The 21,565-nt window shown below is 42.6% G+C and overlaps 1 protein-coding gene across 1 annotated transcript in view; it reads left to right on the forward strand.

The window, feature by feature from the left end:
- LOC121673382 (very large A-kinase anchor protein-like) overlaps positions 1–21,176 on the forward strand; it is an 83,956-nt gene extending 62,780 nt beyond the window's left edge. The window contains exons 15-23 of the mRNA XM_042046656.1: positions 1,268–1,394; positions 2,403–2,435; positions 6,394–6,503; positions 7,025–7,151; positions 14,129–14,268; positions 16,823–16,946; positions 18,208–18,366; positions 18,640–18,799; positions 19,284–21,176. Of these exons, the coding sequence (XP_041902590.1) occupies positions 1,268–1,394; positions 2,403–2,435; positions 6,394–6,503; positions 7,025–7,151; positions 14,129–14,268; positions 16,823–16,946; positions 18,208–18,366; positions 18,640–18,799; positions 19,284–19,372 (1,069 nt within the window). The 3' untranslated portion in view covers positions 19,373–21,176. The remainder of the gene's footprint in view (positions 1–1,267; positions 1,395–2,402; positions 2,436–6,393; positions 6,504–7,024; positions 7,152–14,128; positions 14,269–16,822; positions 16,947–18,207; positions 18,367–18,639; positions 18,800–19,283) is intronic.
- Positions 21,177–21,565: the final 389 nt, after the last annotated feature.

Here is a 21,565-nt window from a genome sequence, read left to right on the forward strand (position 1 = left end):
AAGTATCTACTGGAATGATAGAGTAGGCCATTATTTGGAAGGCATCGTACTGTGCATGAAAAATAATACCACTAAATGCTAAAACATGAAAGACTTTATGGGAAAAGAGCACTGTGGAATCATGGGGGTGGAAATTCCAGACATTTAATAATTTTAAAATTTTAAAATATGCAGTTATTTTAAAAATGCAGTTATTAACATTGTCATACCTACCCTGATGGTGATGGGGATCAGGAACTGTGAAGTGAGGGACCTGAATTGCTTATGTAGGGATTGGTGATTAGTGTCTCATGAGGATTAGGTACAAGAATGAAAGGCTGAGACTCAGTTTGGAGAGGAGGGATACAAATGAGAGCTGCAAAATCCTGAAGGTGGTAAGACAAGATTAAAGCAGTTCACAGAATCTTGCATGACAACAGTTGAGGGAAATGCTTTGCAGAAGTGGAGATTGCTTTAAAGCAGATTTTGAGGTGGGATGAAAAAAAGCCTTTCCTACACCAGAGGCAGTGAGTTTCTGGAACTTGGTGCTGAAGGGGCTGTGGTAGCAGAGAGCACCAGGAGGCTAAAAAAAAGTATTAGATAAATTAATAGCAAACAGATTGACCAGTGGGTGATAAAAGTAAAATGGGTGAGGGCATGCCCTGTAATATCCCTAATATAATAGTCCCAGTGCTGGGTGAGTAAAAGAGGAATGCACCACCAAAAGTGGGTGATTTAGTGGTGTCTAACTATCCCCCATCTGCTTCTGCCACTGTGCAGGGTTAGAGGGACCCTCTAGGTGGGGGTTTCATTCTTCTTAAACTGCAACAGGGAAAGCATGGTGGGACAAGCTTGAACTGCCAACTATTGCAGGCTTTTGCTTTCTCTCATCAAGCATTCCTCAGTTACTTCTCTTTCTTCTTCCACCATTTTTCCTAAATCCAACTGGAAAAGTTGTAAGAAAGCCCTGTCTGGGGGATGCCAAACAGGTAAAGATTCAATTAGGAGAGAATGAAAAAGTTATCAATTAAATGTCTCTCCTCTGAGTTTCTGAGCAGGGCATCATCTCACAATGAGTTTGATGGGAAGGCAGACACCTAAAATCTTCTGTTTGCCAAAGTAGGTAGAAGCAGAAAATGAAGTATGAGACAGTTTTGTGCCTCTCATCAGGTTTAATGTTGCACTGTCTGCCAGGTGGGTTTTTTGTTGTGCTTGACTTGCTGTTATTGTCATCAAACTACTCAGAAAAATGTGATGTTTTCAGGTTAATTTTTGTGTCATTCTTCAGGTGGGTGGCATATCAGCAGAAATATTTCTGTGGAGAACAATATGTATTGGAGAAAGGAAAATACAAATGCTTCTTTGACTGGGGAGGATCTAGTAAAACCATCATGTCAATTCGACCTGTTAAGTTGGTGAGTTACCAGAATTTAAGGGAAAATCTTAAAAGAAATGAGACCTTTGGAGGTCAGAGTGTACCATAACAATTAAACAGGAGAGTCTGTGTTATAACAACTTGTCTATTTTCTTGGAAACAATTTAAAGACCCTTTATGAAAGGCATAATGAGTCTGTTCAGGATGGAGACTTAAATGGATAGTGTGGATCTTTCTGTCTTTTGAGAGAATTACCAGGGAAACTTTGTAAGAAGAATTTCCCTTTGGCAGACTGCATATGTGGAAAAAATAACCTGGCCTGGAAAGATTAATTTGCCTTAAAACAAAGTAATTTATAATGCCCAATTGATAATGTATTTAAAAATACTTGAGAATTTATCTGGCTTGTGTTGTTACATAATAGAATTCTGTTAGGTTTTTTCTTATTTTTATGCTGAAATATTTGTACTAGATACCGTGAATAAAGACAGGACGTATTTTTAATCCATTATTCAATCCAAGGTAGTGCCAACTCACCCAAACAGATTAGTGCCAGAGCTGCCAAAACCCTAGTGCAAAACAAAGACAATCTTCAGCAATAAGTATTAAATGATAATAAGTTATAAATCGTTAATAAGTAATAAATTATAGGAATGTGAAAGGAATACGTAACCGTATTTTGAAGAGCACATGTTGAGAGAGGTGTCTTCTGTTGGTTTCAGTTCTTTTTTTCAAGAAACAGCCTCAAAAGTAAATGCAGAGACATTTACATGGATTCTAATCCACATTATGGGAACTAATTAATGCTGATGCAAGTTCTCTGTGTGAAAGGCATTGAACAATCAGGCAGGTAGTTGTGAGCTTACAGGCAGCTCATGGCAGAAATTGGGGAAGAGAATTGTGCCAAGAGCCTGGGAAGCTTTTTTTTTCCCCTCTGCTCCTGAGTTCATACATAACAAATTTCAGGCAACTTGGCATGTCCCCTAGGAAATTAATTGTAGTTAATGTTGGGGTTTTCTAATGTGTGTGTATGTGTTTATTATTGCAGGAGCCCCTTGGGACAAATGAGCCTCCACATTTGGTATGTTGGCATTACGTTACAGTCTCTAGTACTAAACTACACTTAATAATTAAATGCAGGTAATGTTGAATGCCTTGCTTCAGGTGATACCTCAGTAATTTCAGGTGATACCTCAGTATTGTCACTTTGCTACAGCAGATCAGTGATGGAGGAAACTGGTGGATGTATCAAAGTAAGGTCTGCTACGTGTTCTGCCCTTTGCTTTGTTCCAGATCATACCCTTTAGTATTCTGTCCCCAAGAATGCAAGCAGTCCAGTAGGTTTTGAGTGACTTTGGGTCTCTGTAGCTATGAATTTCCCTCTTCTTTCCCAGTTGTTTCTGGAAACTCACCATCACATCCGTTCATCCTTCTCTTTATGGCAGATTTTCTTTCCATTACTTTGCATTGCATCCAGTTTGTCACTCCTGTGTTTACTGTCAGGTGAGGATGAAAATATAAACTGCAGAAAACTCAGCTGCATGTTTCAAACCTGCAGATGCATCAACACCTGGAAGTTGGGTTTTTAGTCTTGGATACTGGTAGTTCTGCTTTCCAAAGTCTTCCAAGCAGGTAGAGCTGCTCCTTAAGGTTTCTCACAGTAACATAAGAGCTTAACTGAACACATCCTGGTTATGATAAATCTGTGATAAATCTCTCCTATGATACATTCTGCCAGTTTCCCTGAAAGTTGTGTCTATCACCAAGTGATAATTTATCAAGAGAAAGTAGTCCCTGTAATTCACTCTGAGGCTCAAAAATGAGTTACTTTAGGGCCTTACACTTTTGGTCCTTATCTTGCAAGGTTATATTCCATTAATGGACCTTTGAGTTATCTTTCTGAAACAAAAACCTGCTCTGTGTTCATCACCATGTGTGCTCTGTGCCTCCTGCAATGTTCTGTCCCAGCAGGGCTCTCCCCCTGTCCAGCATGAGTTGTTTGGTTGATCTTTTTCTGTCCTGCTGGCATGGGTGATGATCTGAGTGGTTTTATTGCTCTCTCTCTCTGACGTGTTTTTAATTAAGCAAATTGGGGAAAGTTCATTTTGAGGAACGTGACTTATTTTCTGACAAAAGATATTTTAGAGCTCAGTGGTTCTGCTTCAGCAGACTTGAGTATTTTGTCATCTGGACACAATTTCTCTTTTGCTTGCTTGGATGGGAAATGTGTATTGTGTTACTTAGCAGGTGGACCACACCCTCCTTTTTCTCCAATTCTACCATTTTATGATTAACCCAGGACTACAGGAAATGTTTCCTGTCTGAAGACATAATTGGTGTATTATTTTAGCCTTAAACACTGACTTCCTGCCCGACTATTCACATGGCAGTTTGCAGCCAAATCCAAAGACTTGCAAGTGTGTTCACAGGAGGGCCTTGGTGAATGGTACCAGATGAAATAACTGACTCAGATAAAACTGCTGGGGTCTAAACAGTTGAAGATAGTTTTATTTCCATCTCCAATTCTTCCATTTTTTCAGGATCTCCCAAAATCTATTCTTTGAGCGCATTATTCCAGTGTTGCAGACCTTTAAGATCAATTCAAACATCTGAAGTTTCAATAAACTGTACTTTACAGGCTTTTTATTTCCAGAAACATAAAAAACTGTGTGTATGTGCACAGACACCTTTAAATACTGACATGTACTAGAGGGTATTTTGCCTCTTGTGGTCCCTAATAACAGTCTTAACACCATTTGTGAAAAAATTACTATCCTGATTTATCACAATCCTGGTTTTCATAGGATTCTGCCTTGGGGCTAGGGAAGAAAGAACATCATTCATAACTCTACAGTTCTTACAGGACAGGAAATATTTTGAGTACTTTTTAATGGGAAAACATTTAATCACTTATCCTAAGTAAAAGACAGCCCTTTTTATAAATATCAAGAATTTCACGTTCAGAGTAAAAGAAAAGGTTTCTACGTGAAAACCAGTCTCTTAGTTTGGAATTTCAAGGTGTGGTGCATAGGAGCTGGCAAATCCTTCAGCAGCCTGATGTTTGACCCTTGAATAAGTCATATATTGGTTATTTTGAGTGGTTATACATTCTCTCACCTTTAATAAGCATAAGTCTGAACTAAGGAAACTGTTTGCACTGCCTGCAAGAGTGTGTCTTTTTTTCATTTCTGTTCTTATCAGAAATGGAAAAGCAGCAAAATTTTCTTCAGTGTCTCAATAATTCCCCTGACCTTTTCTGCCTGCCAAGCTCCCTAATAAACCAAATACACAGAGTGTAAAAAATCACCAACTCTACAAAGCCATTCATTTTCTTTATTAAAATAAACCTTTGCCCAGCAAGAACAAAGCCTCTTTCAACAGCAGGTGACTTGTACAGACGATTTAGGAAGCAGAGGTAATTGCTGTGCAGTCCTGTATTTGTGTTTTAATATTCAGTCCGTTGGATTTTTGGGAAGTGAAACATCACACAGTAATGTCAAACCCTGACAAAGTGGAGATGGCTGCAGTTGGAGACTAATTGCAGTGTTTGCACCCCAGCTTTTGTCAAATTAAGACCCTCATTCATTACTAGATACATTCTGTGGAAAATGAGTTGTGAATCTTTTTTAAAAGCTTTGCACAGCACGTGGCTTATGAAAGAAAGGCAGTGTGTATGTATATATATTCGCTTTTGTAAAGAGCTTTGAGATGAGTGGGTAGAAAATACTATGTAATTACAGCTTAAATAGGTGCTTTGTGACATAGCAGTGCAGTTGTATTTACAGAAAAATCAGTTACCCTTTATTCATTTTATTGTAGCTGATCCATGTTCTCCAATTAGCACTCACAGCCTGCAAGGCCAGGTTAAGCCTTTCTTGTTCTTTCTAACAGGAAACATTCATTCCTTTTAAAAACATAGACTGAACTTTTCCATAAAATCATTTGCTGACACTTGTGTTTGGCCTTCTCACTCTGTGCTGGCAAAAGCACTTGATTTCTTTTCTTTGGCGGGAAGCTTGGCCAATTTGGGGCATGAAGGGGGAAGTAGCTCTTGCAACAGCCATCATGTTTTTCTTCCATTACAGAATATGAGCTGTTCTCTTGATACACTTAAATTTTTCATTCTTTTCCAGCCTCTCTTTCAGGCTTTCAAATGAAATTCATCTCAGTTACACAGTGGCAGACCAAGGGTACAGAATTCTGGGTGTCTTTGCTGTAGATCATGGCCTACATCATACTAGAGTTTCTTTTTGTTTTGGTGGGGGCTCGGGGGGGTTTTTGTGTTTTGGTTTTTTTTTTTGTTTGGGTTTGAGGTTTTTTGGGGGGGATGGGTTTGTTCATTTGGGCTTTTTGTTTATTTGTTTGGGAGGGTTGGTTTTTTGGGGGTTTGTTTGTTTGTTTCTATTTTACTGCAACACTTTCAGCTTTTTTGGGAGGAACTGATCACATCTTACTGGTGGGGTGTGGTTCACTGTGACTTGCACTTCTTTACCATGACATATAAAAGCAGCTTGGCTGAACTTTCAGAAGTTCTAAGTTCCCTGAGAAATCCTCCTGCTAATTCTGAAATGAAAAACCACCTACAACCACTGTGATCATAAGAGATTTCAGGGCACTTTGTCAACAGCAGCCCTGTATCTTTTGACCAACATTTCCCCATTCTGCTTTGAGTGCTGGATTGCTCAGCTGTAGTGAGAGTTAAGCTGCATTTCAGGGGTACTTTGGGTGGATGATAACAGCCTTGAGTCCTACTCTTCTCATTTTTGCCTGGGTCCCCTCCTGCTGTAACTCTGCCTGCCTTAGCATCACTGGGAAGCCTCCTGTGCCAGCCCAGAGGTGACAAAATACTTGATATTTCTAAAAATAAAGCAGATGTAGAAATATAAAAGATCCTCTGAATGAGAATTCGTTCTGTTAATTGTATCTTTATGAATTGAATGGATACTTCTCTTGAGAGTACAGCTTTCTCTGTTTACATTAATGATAATGCCTTCATTTTTCCTTCTAGTCATTGTTTTTGTTCTGTTTTGTTCTTGTAGCTCAAAGCTTTCAGTAATACATATTTCCAAGGAGCATGTGTAGATTTCACAGCAGAAGTTTCTGATTTTACATCATTCATACCATGTTCTTTTAAGGTTCTCCGGGGATGGTAAGTGTCTGTTGTTTTACATGCCATCATTTTCAGTAATATGAATTTATTTTTTCAAATGGTACAAAGTTTCAGAGAGCTGAAAGCACGTACCACACGCCCATCATCTTCCATCGTGTCTTAGCCCCTTTATCCTGCAAGGCATCTCAGTAACTCTCATCCTGTCCTTGGTTTGGGTATTATGCATTTTGCTCTCCCTGGGGAAGGTTTGCACAGTTACTGTGATTCTCTTTTTAACTCCAGTTAGAATTTATTCCAGATTTTGAGCACTTTGGTACGGTGGAAGTGTCTGCATTCCACTCAGCGTCGTTTGACTCTGGAGCTGAGGTTTCTGTACCACACCATTCAATTTTGCAGCTTTGGTTGCTTTGTTGCATAGCCTTTCAAGTCACATTACTTTAACCTTGGCAAGAACTAAGAAAATATTTTATTCCTTATGTCCTTAGCAAGTATTAGGTCTTGAAAAAAACGTACTGTTAATAAGCAGCTAGAGCAGCTTTTTTGTTCCATTATTCTTGCAGTTGGCTCCTGTGTTACAAAGGGGAAACCACTGACAATCACTGTGTGCTGGAAGAAGGCCTCTACGTTGACCTCAGTTCCTGTGGCTGCCCGACTGCTACAATCAAATCCCTCAAGCCTATTCAATATGTAAGACTTTATTGGGGAGAAAAAAACCCAAAACAACATTTCAGAACTCTTTTCCTTGTCAGATGTCTAAAGCGAGTACTTGCCCTAAACAAACTCGCAGTTAGGGAAAAGAGTGAGGTTTGTTTTCTGGGCTCACAGGATTTTTTGGGTTGGGAATGGGTCAGGCTGCTTGCACGTGGTTACTTGTAGCTGCTCTTGCGTGTTCTGGGTTTAAAGTTGCTCTGTTTTTTACAAGTGAGATATGAGGCCCTCCATGGCCAGGAGGTTGGACAGGAATGCACTGCGCTCTCCAGAAAAAGAGAGATACAACCTTTTGTACATGCCATTGTAGCCCTGCATGCAGGCCATACAAATCTGCAGTTTGGATGTGATGTCTGTGCCTTTCTTCCACATCTTGCTGTGCTCTTGTGCAGGAGCATCAAAGATGAGCTGTAACACTGTTGGTAAAGGAGAAGCAAGTGGTTTCTCTGCCCCCTCCTCTCTAGCACTGGCCACCAGCTTCTCCAAACTCTTCCTCCTTCCCTGACCACAGGTCACAAACTCAGCCTATGTGGCGTGTGTCCTTCAGTGTAACTCCGATGAAGCCAGTCTTCTGTGATCATATGTGAAAAAGCTGAATTGAATTAAGTCCTTTTTACCATTTGTGAACAGATTTTTAGGAGAAAGGCAAAAAAACCCAACCAACCAACCAAAAAAAGAAGCCAAAAAAAACCCCCAAACCCCAAGCAAATGCGAACACCAAACCCATGGGCATGGTGGGAAGGATGTACAACTCAAATCTGAGAGCTGGACTTTTCACTAGACTATACAGATACAGTGACTTCCCACCTGTTGAGAGCCTGGGTTTCAGATTAAAGTTCCCCTTTTCAAGTTAGGCTTTTGGACTTTGCTGTGCCAAATCCAAGTGAAGTTTTGACATCAAATAGTAGGCCTCATCCTAATCCCCCAGCCTGCAATCTCACAGGGAAGTAAATAACAAGTTTGGCATGGTAGGAAACTACTGGCAGCCCTTGATTCCCAAGGGCCAGGCCCTGGAAGAAGTGTATTTGGCAGGCTGTGTGTGGGGATCTCGCACACATCTTCCTCTGCTTTTGCACTTCTTAGTTTGGTCCTTCTCTTGCCAATAGGAGCCTTTGTATTTCACAAACTAAACAACATACAATGGCACTAAACTCCACCTGTTTCCCAAATGGCAATGTCCTCACAGCCCTAGGTCACTGTGAGGGCTGAGCCCAGGGCAGTGCTGGGGACCGTGGTGTGGCACAGACGTGACCCAGAGCACGCAGCAGGTCGTGGTCAGGAGCAGCCACGGTTAATTGTGAGCATTGTCCACAGTGCACTGTTCTTGGAACAGAGCCCCTTTTATTACAGCATATTTCTGTGAGCTCATTCAAGAGAGAAGCGAGCCTGTTCCCAAGTGGAATTGTTGTGGAGCTTTATTGAATTCATTTGTGGCATGGGGAACCCCTTCCATTATTCAGCTTTCAATACCAGCCTCATTTCAGAGGTAAGGTGTGTCCCCTGGTAGCTCACATGTGAGAGGGAGAACTTATAACCCTGGCACCAAGCCCTGGATGTGCATTGTCTCCTGCTCTCCTTTCAGTGAGATGGATTTGCTGCAAACATAACTGTGGAGGAATCCCACGCTGGGAACGTTCCATTTGTTCTATGAAAAATGCAGCTTTGATGAAAACAAACTGTTTGCAAACAAATACAACAACTGCACTAAATGAAAAAAAAAGCTATTTTTTTTTCTGTTTAAGAAAGTAAACTTTTGAGGTTTTAGTTTGACAGAAATATGATCTGTTTTTCTAAGAGCTTAATTACGTAACAAAATTTAAATTTTCCTTCTAAATCACTGAGTTGGTCCAACTAAAAGAGGAAAAAAAGCCCAAAACTTTCAGAGCAGCGCAAAATGATTTGGATAAGAAAATAGGCTCACACTAGTGATGGTCTGATGATTTCACTGTAGTGACAGTATTTTAGGCTGGCTAATTTTTATTCTAGCTCTTGGCTCTTGGAGGGATGTTTTATCTGTTGTCTGCTGAAAAGTGAAGTTGTCAGCATTTAAGTATGGCATTTAAGCTGCTCCCACACCCTCTGCACACACACACACTCTCCCATTTCACAAGAAATTCAAATTAATATGGTTCCACTTCGTCTGTTTCCCCATTTATTGTGCACTGGCATCATGGAGGAATTCAGCACATCTTTGCAACCAGTTTCCTCTACTGCTTGTTCAGGAAGTAGCAACGCAGAAGTTGGGCAGGTTCATAAGGAGTGTGGGGAAGGAGTTCCCTTTTCCCAGGAGCCTCTTAGTATCATAGAATGGTTTGGGTTAGAAGGGACCTTAAAGATCATCCAGTTCCATGGGCAGGGACACCTCCCAATATCCCAGGTTGCTCAAAGCCCCGTCCAACCTGGCCTTGAACACTTCCAGGGATGAGGTATCCCCAACTTCTCTGGGCAACCTGTGCCAGGGCCTCACCACCATCACAGTAAAGAATTTTTTCCAGCATCTAAATGAAATCCACTCTCAGTTTGAAGCCATTACCCCTTGTTCTATCACTGTAGTTCCTGATGAGGTTTCCTCTCTCCCATCGCACCTTGTTCTCCAAGGTGTATAATACTCAAGCTAGACCCTTAGGAGGCCCTAGCTGTGCTTTTTCCTGCTGTTCTATTTTGCTCAATTTCAGGCTGGACTGTTTCATCATCCTCAGAGTGTTTAGGAAAAGCTGTGGATTAACAGGAGGGTACGGAGAAGGAGCAACTGACACTGATGTCATTGCCTCTCATCATCTCCTTTGATCTAAAAACCCCAGAGCACTCTTTCAGAAAAGCTTGTTGATGAAATGTGCTGCTGTATGGTTGTTAACAGCCATCCTGCAGGCAGGTGAAAGCCTAGCACAGGTTCAGAGTTGCTGCAGAGGTGCAGGTTTCCGTGCCTGCATCAGCAAGGAGTTGCCTTTCGCATTGCCATGGATTCATGGCAAGGAAATGTGGGCCCTTGCCCAGCAGCAAGAGAGCAGGAGGAGGCAGCTGGGCCATTTATAGGGCTATGGCTGTTTATTGGGGCATTTGTCCCGTGTTTGCTGCTTGAGGAGGTTATTCTTTTGGGATAGATAATCTTGCAAGGGGAGTTCGGCTCTGGTGCTGCCTTTTCTCAGGTGTGTTGTTTTGCCAAACTCCCTGTAATATTTGGTGTGATTTACATGGACAAAAATACCCAGGATTCTTGCAATGAGCAATTAGCCTTCTTTCTAAAATGTTACCTTCAACCTGTAAGTTAAAGCAGTCTCATAGTTTCTAAAACCAAAATGAGGTTGTAGGTTGTGCAATGCTTTCTTTTGTTTGGTTGGGATTTTTTTTCCCTTTTCTTCTGAGGCATTCTTTATTCTTGCTCTGATCAATCACAATAGTCCTTGTATTTCTATATTATCTTTTCTAAGTTAAATACAGGTGTTAACTAATCTCCCCAGCATTCCTGTGAGGCAAATAAAGAAATCAGATACAAAAACTAACTGCAGTTTCCCAGGGCCAGGCACTGAGTCATTCTGTGTTGCTGGGACTGGACCGTGGGCGTTGCATCGTCCAGCACTGCGCTCCCTCAGCCAGCATCCATCCCACACTGAAGGGAGCAGGCAGGCAAGAGCAGCTCCAGCAGGGACAGTTGTAAAAGATGAGTTGGCCAAGCCAGGAGAGTAAAGACTTTCCCAAGGATGCTGTAACACAGCTGTGGAGGCTCCTCCAGTTCAGACTCTGGTAAATGCTGTTTGCAAAGCAGCAGGTCAGCAGCGATGGGAAATGGGGCAGTGCACCATCCCTTGCCATGGCTGGGTTACACTCATGGCCCTTTGGATTTCTCCCTTTGCTTTTATTAGGCTTTCCCGTCAAAGTTTGCAAAGCCTAAGTTGGCAAGACAAAAAGGTGTGAGGGAAAATGTGTTTTGGGATGGGCCCTTTTCGAAAGGGCTTTATTAGTAAAAACTCTCACAACTTCCATAATGAAAAATTATCCATAGCTAAAATGATGCTTTTTGTTCTAAGCATGTGTGCAAATTCACCTGTGCACTTGGTTTGCAGTTCTAGTGCCCTCTGGTCAGCTTCTTTGTGTCTGTACACTGAGGAAGCTCATCTTGCACTGATCTTTGTTTAATATCAAGCTTGCATTGTGGGATTTTTCCTGAACTGGTAAAGCGTAAAAACTCTGTTTTGAGTTGTGAAAAATTGTGTTGCAGAGCTTTACTAAAAGCAAAGTAAAAATTATTGAGGGGAAAGTCTGAGCTGAGTTGAACTGTGCAAGAGATTTTTAGTGTGTTGATTTTTAGTGTTGATTTTCCATGGTTTCCCTGTGTCATTTTCATTGCACCATGTGCTGTATTAGCCATGGAACACCACACCTGTTAAGTGTATCAGTGTATTTAACAGTTTACAAGGCTGCTCATATCTTGAAATGCTATGTAAATATAGCTTTCCTTAATCACTGGCCTCTTGAATATAATAAATCTCTTCAAGTTTCTCCCTGGACATTTGCGTGAAAGAACAGGACAAGCAAATTGGTGTTCCTTTAAGCAAATGCAGTCAGTTCCTTCACACATAAAAATCAGGTTAAGAAATTCTTTAGTGCTTTGTGTCATTCTCTCAACTGGCAAGCTTTTCCCAAAGCATGGCATTTCAGGTATTTTCCTTGAAATAACTGTGAAAAGAAGCTAAAGTAAGGCTGACCTAGACATGGGAATGGGTAAATATAGATGTCTTTAGCTCACCTTTCAGGTGAAAGTGCTCCTCAGCATTCTGCAAGAAAGGCTTACTACAGAGGCATCTTGCTTCCAGCCTAACAGCATAGCCCCAAACCTTGTTTTTCACTGTTCCCAGTTTCCATGGAGCTGTGAAAACAAAGTCAGAGAGAAAAGCCAGGCCAAGTCACTGCTGCCAGCTGTTGGCCTGGAAGGGAATACAGAATGTGAGCAATCAGTGCATTGCTCTATATATGGCTGTGGAAATAGGAGAGCTCAGGGCTTGGCACAGCAGCCTGGTTTCTTTCTGGGCTTCATGTCTGCAAGGTCACTGCATCTCGTGTGAGGTCTCCCTGGGAGAGAGATATCAGAGTCATCAGTGGGGTGTGTGTGTCAGGACTCTGAGCAGCTGGACAGGGAATTCTCAGACCATTCCATCCAAACAGTCACAACCACACAGAGCTGGAGTCATTTTAATTGACTCCAGCAGTTTGCTGTCATGGTTCCTGCTGTATAAATGGATATGCTGTGTCAGGTGACTTGTCCATCTAGTACAGCAGCCCTGTCTCAACATCCTCAGTGTTGCAACAGCAGCATGAATATTTAGGTTTGGGTAGCAATTTCCAGCAACACAAATGCCAAATGGTGTTTCTTGTGGTTAGCAATGCACTTGTGAAAATTGTTAGACCTGTTCTGGACATGGCTTCTGGTGTCCACTCAGGTGAAAGGCAGTGCCAAGGCTCTTGCAAACAGCAGTGTGATGATTCTGCCTGGCTGAGCAAAGCAGCCTCAGAGGTGGCTGCCTGCACTAGGCCTGCTGGTCTGAGTTTCAAAGTAAGCCTTTAGCCACACACTGTAAATCTGACCCATCCCATCCAGCAGAAGGCATTTGGGAAGAGCTGACACTTTAAAATAAAAATGTTAGAGGTTTTAATCTCTTTCTAGTTTGTAACATTAGGTTTTAGGAGTTCAGTGGGCTTTAAAAATCTGAGCGGATGATCCCAACCTCTTCTTCAAAATGTCTCAATTATCTCTGTGTTCATGCAGTGTTGCATGACTTAGGCAGTCCCTGCACTGGCTGGCAGAGGAAGGCAATCTCTGAGGCAGAATCTGACCAACCAGCTGCATACCAAGTGCACTGAGTCAGTGTCAAGCAAATTCATATGTCTTGACTCACCCCTGAGCTTTTCAGAGATACTTCACTACACTACATGTACATCTTCAAACATGAAAATTAATTTCTCTTAATTACTCAGTGCCTGAGTCAACTTTAATTCAAGATTCTGTTTCATTTATTCCATCTCAGGCCATGTCTCTGCTGCAAGAGAAATCCCAACTTTTGTCTGAGCCAGCTTTCTCAGGGTAACATCTCCTACAAGAAGGTGACTTTCCTGGAGAGGCTGCTCACTGAGTTAGTCAGACCTGTTCCCTCTTCCTTCACCAGTTGCATCAAGGTGTAAACTGCAAGTGCTTATGCTTCTGGTTTTAGGTTAAAAATGCTGAAGAATTGTACAAGTGTTCCTTGTACTAAGGCACAGAACTTGTGTATTTAAATCTGCTTCCTCTGTTTTTCTGCTGGCCTTATTAGCTGCACCGCATTTTCGTACAAACTGATCTTTTAATTTGCTTTCATAGGCAATCTGTCAACTGTAGAAAAGGACATTAAGTGAAAAATGTTTCAATTCTACATGAGATTGTAGAATTTACTAATTATGCTGTTCCTCCAAGAATGTCAGAAGAAAAATAGGAATGTCTGTTAAAAACATTGAGAACTTTTTAGTTGACCCTTCTCATCTTTTACAATTTGTAGCTCCTTAAGATTTTTGCAGTGACCTACACCTAATTGAAGTGTGTGGAATAGACTTTGATTTGCCTCGCTATATCCATCAATAAGTAAATAAAGTGGATTTTTGAAAAGTAATCAAGGCCCTGATGCTACAAATCAGATCAAAATGAGTTTTTCCAGAGGCAAACAGAAGCCTCTGCATTGCCTGGTGACTGTGTGCCTGAGTCAGTGGGGCACTACACTGATGACAAAGCCACTGATAAATGCAGTTTGTTTCAGCTCCCTGTGCTTTGGGCTTTTCCCTTGTTGTTACATTTGCTGAGGAGCATGAGCTAACCCAAAAGCATTGCAGGAAATTCAACCAAAGTGGACCAATGTGTTCATCATGTCTAATAACTGAAGTTAGACTACTCCTACTAAAACTTTGTGCTTTTTTTCTCCTTCCTTCTCCCCCAGGTTTTTGCTGAGCCTTCCATCAGTCTGTTCACCCTGGAATGCTGCAAGGGCAGAGAGCTGCACTTCAGTGAACCAGTCAATTCTGTTTTAAACGAGGACCTCCATTTTTACACCCAGTCTGTGTGGGTGAGAAGTGGATTGTAAGTATGGAAGAAATAGCCCTGTCAGTTTTGCATTGTAGGAGCTAACACTGAGCATGCATTGTCTCATGATTGTTGCCTCGTTCATAGGTTGGTTTACATTCTTAACTTCTGCCTTGACTTTCAAAGGCAGGTAGTGTAAACTCGGAGTGCCTTTATTAACTGGCTGTAAAATGCCAGCTATAAACTGCAGTGATTTAAACCACTGCAGTGGCTCAGCGAAGCTTGATGTGCTGACTGGCTGCCAGAGAAGCAGCAGCTTCTGAGAGGAGCTCAGGGTGGCTCTGACAGCTGGAACAGTAATTTGCTTCTGTTATTAGTTTAACCCTCCTCCAGGAGTGTGAATGTACACCCAGGTTCTTCTGTGAAAACATTTTACATCTGCAGAAGTGACCTCTTCCGCATCTCTCCCTTTCACCTTTTGGAAAAGCTCCCAAGTGTTCTGTCTCAGCCAGGTTTTCAGCCTCCACACCCACAGCAGCAACAAATAACTTGCAGAGTCTCATCCTGCAACTGAGAGTAGCTGGAAACTGCTGTTCTCCTAACAGGACACACATTTCCTATGTTTATGTTTGACCTTTCCCCACCTTTTCCACATGGGCAAGGCTGTAATTTTCTTGAGAGAATAGTGAACACAAGCTTCCCCACAGAGCTTTGCCAATTCACAACAGTTCCCAACATTTGTGCCACTTCCATCCTGAACCTTAGCAGAAAATACAGAGTGATTGTGTTGTCTGGGAATTCAATCACTTTGCCCAAGCAGTTGACTGCAAAGGAAGGGTGATGGCTTTGGGATCACGTGGCAAGAAAGCACCGGAGAGTGAGTGCAATGGGCCAGCCCCTCCTGCATCTTTCTGCTCAGTTTTGGGTATCCAAGCCGGGTTAGCTGCCTCCCTGTCTCTGGGATGGGTTCAGCACAGAAGGGCTGGCCTTCCTCTGAGCTCTTTTCGATGCTTCCTAGGAAAGAGACCTGCACAGCTTGTCCCCATCTCACACAGCAGACAGGTAGCCTAAAGGCTGAGGGTGTCAGGTGATTGTGGGATGACCTAGAGGGTTTGTTTGCCTTACTGGGATTCAGAGTTCAGGAAGGCAGATTTAGGGGGAGGTTGGCTCCTTGTCCCAAAGCCTGCTGTCAGCTTTAGGCAAATAGCAAAGGTTTATATAAATATTCCGATGGCATCTTGCTGCCAGGCTTAGGTAAAAGGCTCCTTCCTGAGCCAACTGGCCACCTCAGTAAGGCACAAGCCTGGAATCTGCCTTGGCAAAGGGTGCTGGGGTACTCAGAGGTGTGGGAGAGGTGGCACAGCCTGTGTGAGAGCAGAGATGAGTTTTGTCTGTCACTGAATGCCAGGAGCCCACCCTGGCTTCAGATGGTGATCTCTGTCAGTCTTTCCCCCTCTGCTCCCTATAAATTTCTGCTTTGAAACTGCATTCCAAGTGAGACTGTTCCATGCTCCAAGAATAATGTTAACAGTGAATTCTCAGTGACTTGACAGAAACCATTGCAAGGGGAAAAAAAAAGCCAGGAATATGTTCAAAATGTAAGGAAGACACAGGGGTGGTCAGGCTGCCCTGAATTCCTGTTAGTCAGGAGCTGTGGGTTTTGTTTGAAGGAACAGGGACCCAGCCTCAGTGCCAGGCAGCTCACAGCTGGCACAGTTGAGCCTCCATGGAGCCCTGAGCAAGGCTGGCTCTCAGTTTCTCTGTACTGGGGGCCCTGGGCAACAGCAATTCCAGGTGCTTCGAGGTTGTGGGTGTTTTCTCAATGACTCAGAGCACAGCCATCCCTCATGTTCTTGGCAGCTGACCTGTAAAACAGGTAACCTGGGAAACCAGGATTGCCTTTGTGTTCAGAGGAGTTAATGAGTCAGGCATTTGGGATTCACTGTCCACACAACAATGACCTATTGATATAAACAGAAGGGATCTGTGCTCCTGAGGCTGCCTTTGTGAGCAGCATTTACTGAGCAGATGCCCAGATAACAAGGGGTCTGTATGAGCCAGTGCTTTCACTGGGTGTTGCAGGACTCAGCCACGTCCGTGGTGTATTCATGACAGGAAAATCTGCTGCAGCAGGATGTGGGGTTTGGAGTGAATACCTGTATGTGTTTGCAGACAAGTGGAATTGTATAAAAAGCTTTAACTGTAACAAAACCATCAGACAAGATCCTCTCATAACTAATGTGCACGACCAGGCAAAGCTGCAAGTGTGGCTCCCTAGTTCCCTAACACAGGCCTGCTGAAACCAGCATTATTCCCAGCTGGGCTCATGCAGAGGTTCTCTTATTTAGGGGGGGGAGGGGAATGGAGGGGGAGAAGGGAGATGGGAAGTATAGTGTACAAGCTGTAGGCAGGCAAACATAAAATAGGTCTGAATGTCAACAGAAGGCAATCATCCCACTGAAATGGATGGGATTTTGCAGCACAGAAATAGAGGTTTGCTGTTAGCCCACTGTGAAGTGGTTTGGGGGATTCCAAGAGCACAGCCCTGAGCTGCAGTTGTGTTTTGCTGTGGCTAACGAGTGCCCTTTCACGTTCTGCTCTGTGTATCCAGGTGGATTGCCTACGAGGGATGCAATTTTTTAGGAAAGCAGATTCTGCTGGAGCCCAGGGAGATTTCACACTGGAATGAACACAGTGGCTGGAAAGTGATTGGCTCCCTTCGTCCTGTGAAGCAGGTACTGTGAGACTGAGTGAGGAGAAGGGGTTTTTATGGGCAGGGGTTGTGCACAGGTATCAGCTCGACCATCAAGTACAGTGGGGTGTGCTGTACTCCTTAAATCAGGCCAAATGGTGACAGCCAGAAGGACCCACTGGCAGATTGCTGAAGCAGAAAACGCCTCTCATGGCAGTTATTGAGATCTATGTTAGGTTCCTAAAGGGAAATAATTCCCAGTTCCTTGGTGCCAAGTTTTGTTTTTCTGAATTGCTCATTAGCATGTTCTGTGGATGCTCTATTTTTACATTTTTGCCATATAACAATATAATGAGGAAACCAATTCCACACTGGCTTGTTTCATAATTAACATAAATGGAAGCAAGAGCGATTTTATTGTGCTGCAGCCTGGATTTCCAAAAGAGGCAAAGTTCCCATCAGGTTTTCCCTCTCTGCCTCACCCCAGGTAATGCCAATTTCAGTCTCATTCAAAGGTTCAGGTCTCTAAACCACAAAGTAAAGAGTAACTAAACACTGCACAGATACAGGTTTTGTTTATGGATGCTTGGTGGGAGAGAGGCCTTATAGTCTCTAGCTCAGGGTTTGTTTTAATACGGAAAAAAAGGAGATTCAAAGCTCCCAGAAGAAAAGCTGTGCTGGAGCTGGGGTTCCAGCAGAGCTGCCCTTTATAGCTCCCTGCTTTTTGTTTCCACTGAAACCAGTGAATAACAGAGCAAAAGCTCAAATCCTGCAGTAGCCCTGCAAAATCCTCATTATTTTTTGTGTAAACCAAGTAAACATGGATACCAGGTCAGAACCCTGTTTTCCATGTGCATTCAAAAGTAATGGTGTATCTCTCTGCCATATATTCCAGTTAATGAGGGCTGAAGTTGCTGGATATGTAACTCAGTAAGTCTTGTGTCCCAAGAAAAAAATGCTTGTGGAGTACAGCCCATTTACTGCCCTTGGAACAAATGAAATGTGCTGAACTAGGCATATTTGCAGATCACAGGAATTAGTTCTATAGCCACAGTTACATTATTTTTAAAAAAACCTGTCTGCCATTGCTGTTGCTAGCTGCCCATCTGCATGTGAAAGACCACTTAACTGTGCTTCACATGCACATTTGTTTCCAACAAAAAAATTCCTGAACATCCTTAGCTGAAAACAAAAATTGAACATAGAGTTTAGAAGACTGGTGTATGATCGGGGGGGCGGGGGGGGGTCTAACATCTATTTGCTTGATCTCTGTGTTGTAAATCTCTTCCCTCACCCCACTGCAGCCAGCAGTGTACCTGAGAGTGAGGAACAGGGCCCAGGGCAAATACCTGACCGTGGCTGGCAGCCTGGCAGACATCAGGGCCACGTCGGTGTGCGCGGCCCCGCACAGCGGCAACGCCTCCCAGCTCTGGCACTACTGCCGGGGGCTCTTCAAGTCCAGGGTGAGTTTCAGTGATTTTCTATTCCTGCTGCCCTTGATAGTCTGTTATTAATATAAAAAAGCTGATGGTTTAACATTAACAAAACGAAGTAACAAAGACCACCACCTTTGATCAAGCAGCTGCTCAGGTGCTGAATAATCTGTTCCTCGCTTGCTTGCCAGGCTTCTTACCAACCACAGCATGATTTACTGCCATATGCTCAGTGCCTGAAACAAGCCAGGCACAAAACTGAGGCTCTGTGGCCTGGCTCTCACTTCTTCCCTTGTTTCTTAGGCCAACAATGCCTGTCTGGATGTCATTGGGGGCAGAGATGTGCCTGGGGCCAAAGTCGCCCTCTGGACAGAACATGGGAGGGACAGGCAAAAGTGGAGACTCAACGAGGATGGAACCATCAGTTCATACCTCAGTGAGCACCTGGTGCTTGATATTAAAGGTATTTAAAAACAGAAAACCCTGAACCTCACAGGTTTCAAGTGTGTTTTTTGATTAAGGTTAATTGCCATATTCCAGCTTTTTTTTTTTTTTTTTTGTACTTAAGATCACTGTTGCTTGACAGTGGGATAAGAAACAACAGGGCAGGGAGGAACCCTTCCCTTTTGATTCCAGAGGTTTATTTTGATCAGATCAACTGTTGTGCTTTAGGGAGGTAAGGAGGGCAGATGGCAAGAAGTGCAAGTTACAGAAGACAAAATGGTGAAGGAAAAGCAACCACAGAATAGCTCAGAAAGAGAAAAGGAGTTGAAAAAAGGCTGGTTAAAATTCTCATTGCTCAGTTGCAGACACCAGCCCCTTACCTCATGGAATTCCTATTTTTCAGCTGATTTTCTTACTTAGTCACACTTCTTGAAGATTATGTCTAATTTTTATGAGCATTTCTTTCAAAAACTTTTCCTTCATGATTTCCTTTTGTTTTTAAGGAGGAAATTACTATGACAAGAATCACATCATTATGAATCAGCCAATAGAAAACAAACCTTCACAGAAATGGGATATTGAAATATTGTGAGTAAAGCCCACCCCAGAGATGGACTTTTTGTGGGCTACCAACATCGAGAGGAGGGGAAAAAAGAACCCAACTACTGAAGTCACACACCACTGGAACCATAAGCAGCAGCTCCTCTCTGTTTTCCTTCATGCCAAACACCAGCTCCTTAAAGAACTGAATTTTGCACAAAGCTGGAAGATGGGAGGTTGATCCAATGTCTCTCTGCAGGGAAGGTGATTCTTCAGAGGCTGCTCCTGTGAAAGTCACCATTACTCTTCATCTGAAGTATGAAAGGTAAATGCAAAAGAGTAGGCAGAGGTTCTGCAGGAGGGGAAGTGCAAGAGAACAGGGGAGAGGCTCTTCAGGATTGCTCTTTACCTTCCTCTCACACTGCTGGAAGCTCGCTGAGGAGTGAATGCACTGATGAGCTTCAAGGAACTAGAGTTGGGCTTTTATGTCCCAAGTGGAACTGCTTAGGCTCCAAGCCATCCTGAATCATGTCTCTCACTAAAATGCAATATATTTTGCTCATATGGACACCTTTGAACTGGAATTCCAGCTCAGCATGTGAAATGAGGCAATAGCAGGGCCTTTTGCCCCCTAAATGATACTGGTAAGCCTTTTGTCTTCTCTGCTATTAACAGCACCAAATTTCCAGTCTTGGGAACTGTTTTTCCTGACCTGTGGCCTGTTTCTTACCCTGGAAATCGGGAGTTGCCCCTTAAGATCACCTTTAACACAGAACCATATGTGTGTGTATCAAAGCAGGGGTCGCTGGTCCTGGATCAGGGGCACTTCCACAAGGGCTAAGCTGCACTTGCAGCTCTGATTTTAACTGTAGCTGTATTTTGTTTCAGTGTAAATAGCTTAATTTAATACCATGTTATTTGGCCCGGAAACCACATCTTCCTGCAGAAACCAACTCACCTTGGCATGATCCAAAGGTGCCAGTAGCCTGCAGTCCAGGGCTGGCTTCACATTCCCAGTGTGGCTGCGCATCAGCATCACTGTGGCACAAAGGAGAATTGATGGGCCAGAGCTTGGTGTGCCAGGGCTCTCCTCAATTCCCACACTATGCAAGCACAGCTATTGCTCCCTTCAGAGCCACAGACCTCACTGACTGCATGTGGTGCTTAAAAAGTATTTTCCTGGCTGAACACTGACCAACCACAGCCCCTTGTAAGGCTGTGAACACCTGACAGGGAAGAGAAGTAGTTCCCTGGCTTCATCACTAAATTAATCTTCATGGAAAATATTTTTTTTTCCCCCAGCATTTGTATATTCAGGGTATGTATTTCTAGGACTATTTAAAGAGTTCAGGTTAGCTGAATTCAGATATTTTAGATTCCAAAAGCTGTAACTATGCCAGCTGTGCACTCAAACAGGATCATCCCCAAAGAAAGACGTAACTCTAAGTTTGCCATAGAAATAAAATATATGGATGTCTATTTTTGTATGAAATGGAGTTCTATATAGTACTATTTAAAAAAAAATCTTCTTGCACTTACTATTTTATATTCTAAAATTATCATAAATCTGCTGTTTGAGTAACAGAACCTCAAATGTATGTATATTTTTTTTCAACTAAAGCACTTAAGCTTTTTTCCATGTAAGTCAGTACAGCAAGTGTTCTGCATGTGACTTTCCATATGAAATTTTAAAAGCCTGTGTAAAAAGTTGTAGTTTTTTAAATGAAGAATGACTAAATCATTGGTGTCTCAGTGTTGCATAACAAAGTAAAGCAGGCTTTTTTACTTAAGGGACCTTGAATGTACAATGCTAAAGCATGTATATTTTAACTGTATAAAACTTTTTAGGAGAAACATTTTGCTGGTTGGTTTCTTTTTAAACAAGCTAAGCAATAGTTTTTAGCAGATGCTGAGCACATTCCTGTAAAATACTGCTTTTCCAATGGCCAAAAAAGGGGGATAAGGAAATTGAGTATGTGGCTGTGCTGTTACATGACATTGCATATTAAAAATCAATGAAGTATTAAAGTAACTGCACCAGTCTCATCAAAACCCATCCAAGTGAACATAGAAGATACAGATTCCAGCTTCAGGCTTTTGGGTTATTTTCACTTGAAATTGGTGCTAGGGGAGGTAGAGGTTAAATATTATTGTTTGTTTATTCCAAGGATGGCTGTTCTGAGGGAAAAGGGGTTTTCTTGAGCAAAGTCTTCTCCCTGTGGGAACAGCCCATGCAGCTTTTACC

This window comes from Corvus kubaryi, unplaced genomic scaffold, assembly GCF_017639235.1.
Source record: "Corvus kubaryi isolate FWS band 111438036 unplaced genomic scaffold, C.kubaryi_AGA036_p1.0 65374, whole genome shotgun sequence".
Taxonomy (NCBI): Eukaryota; Metazoa; Chordata; class Aves; order Passeriformes; family Corvidae; genus Corvus; species Corvus kubaryi.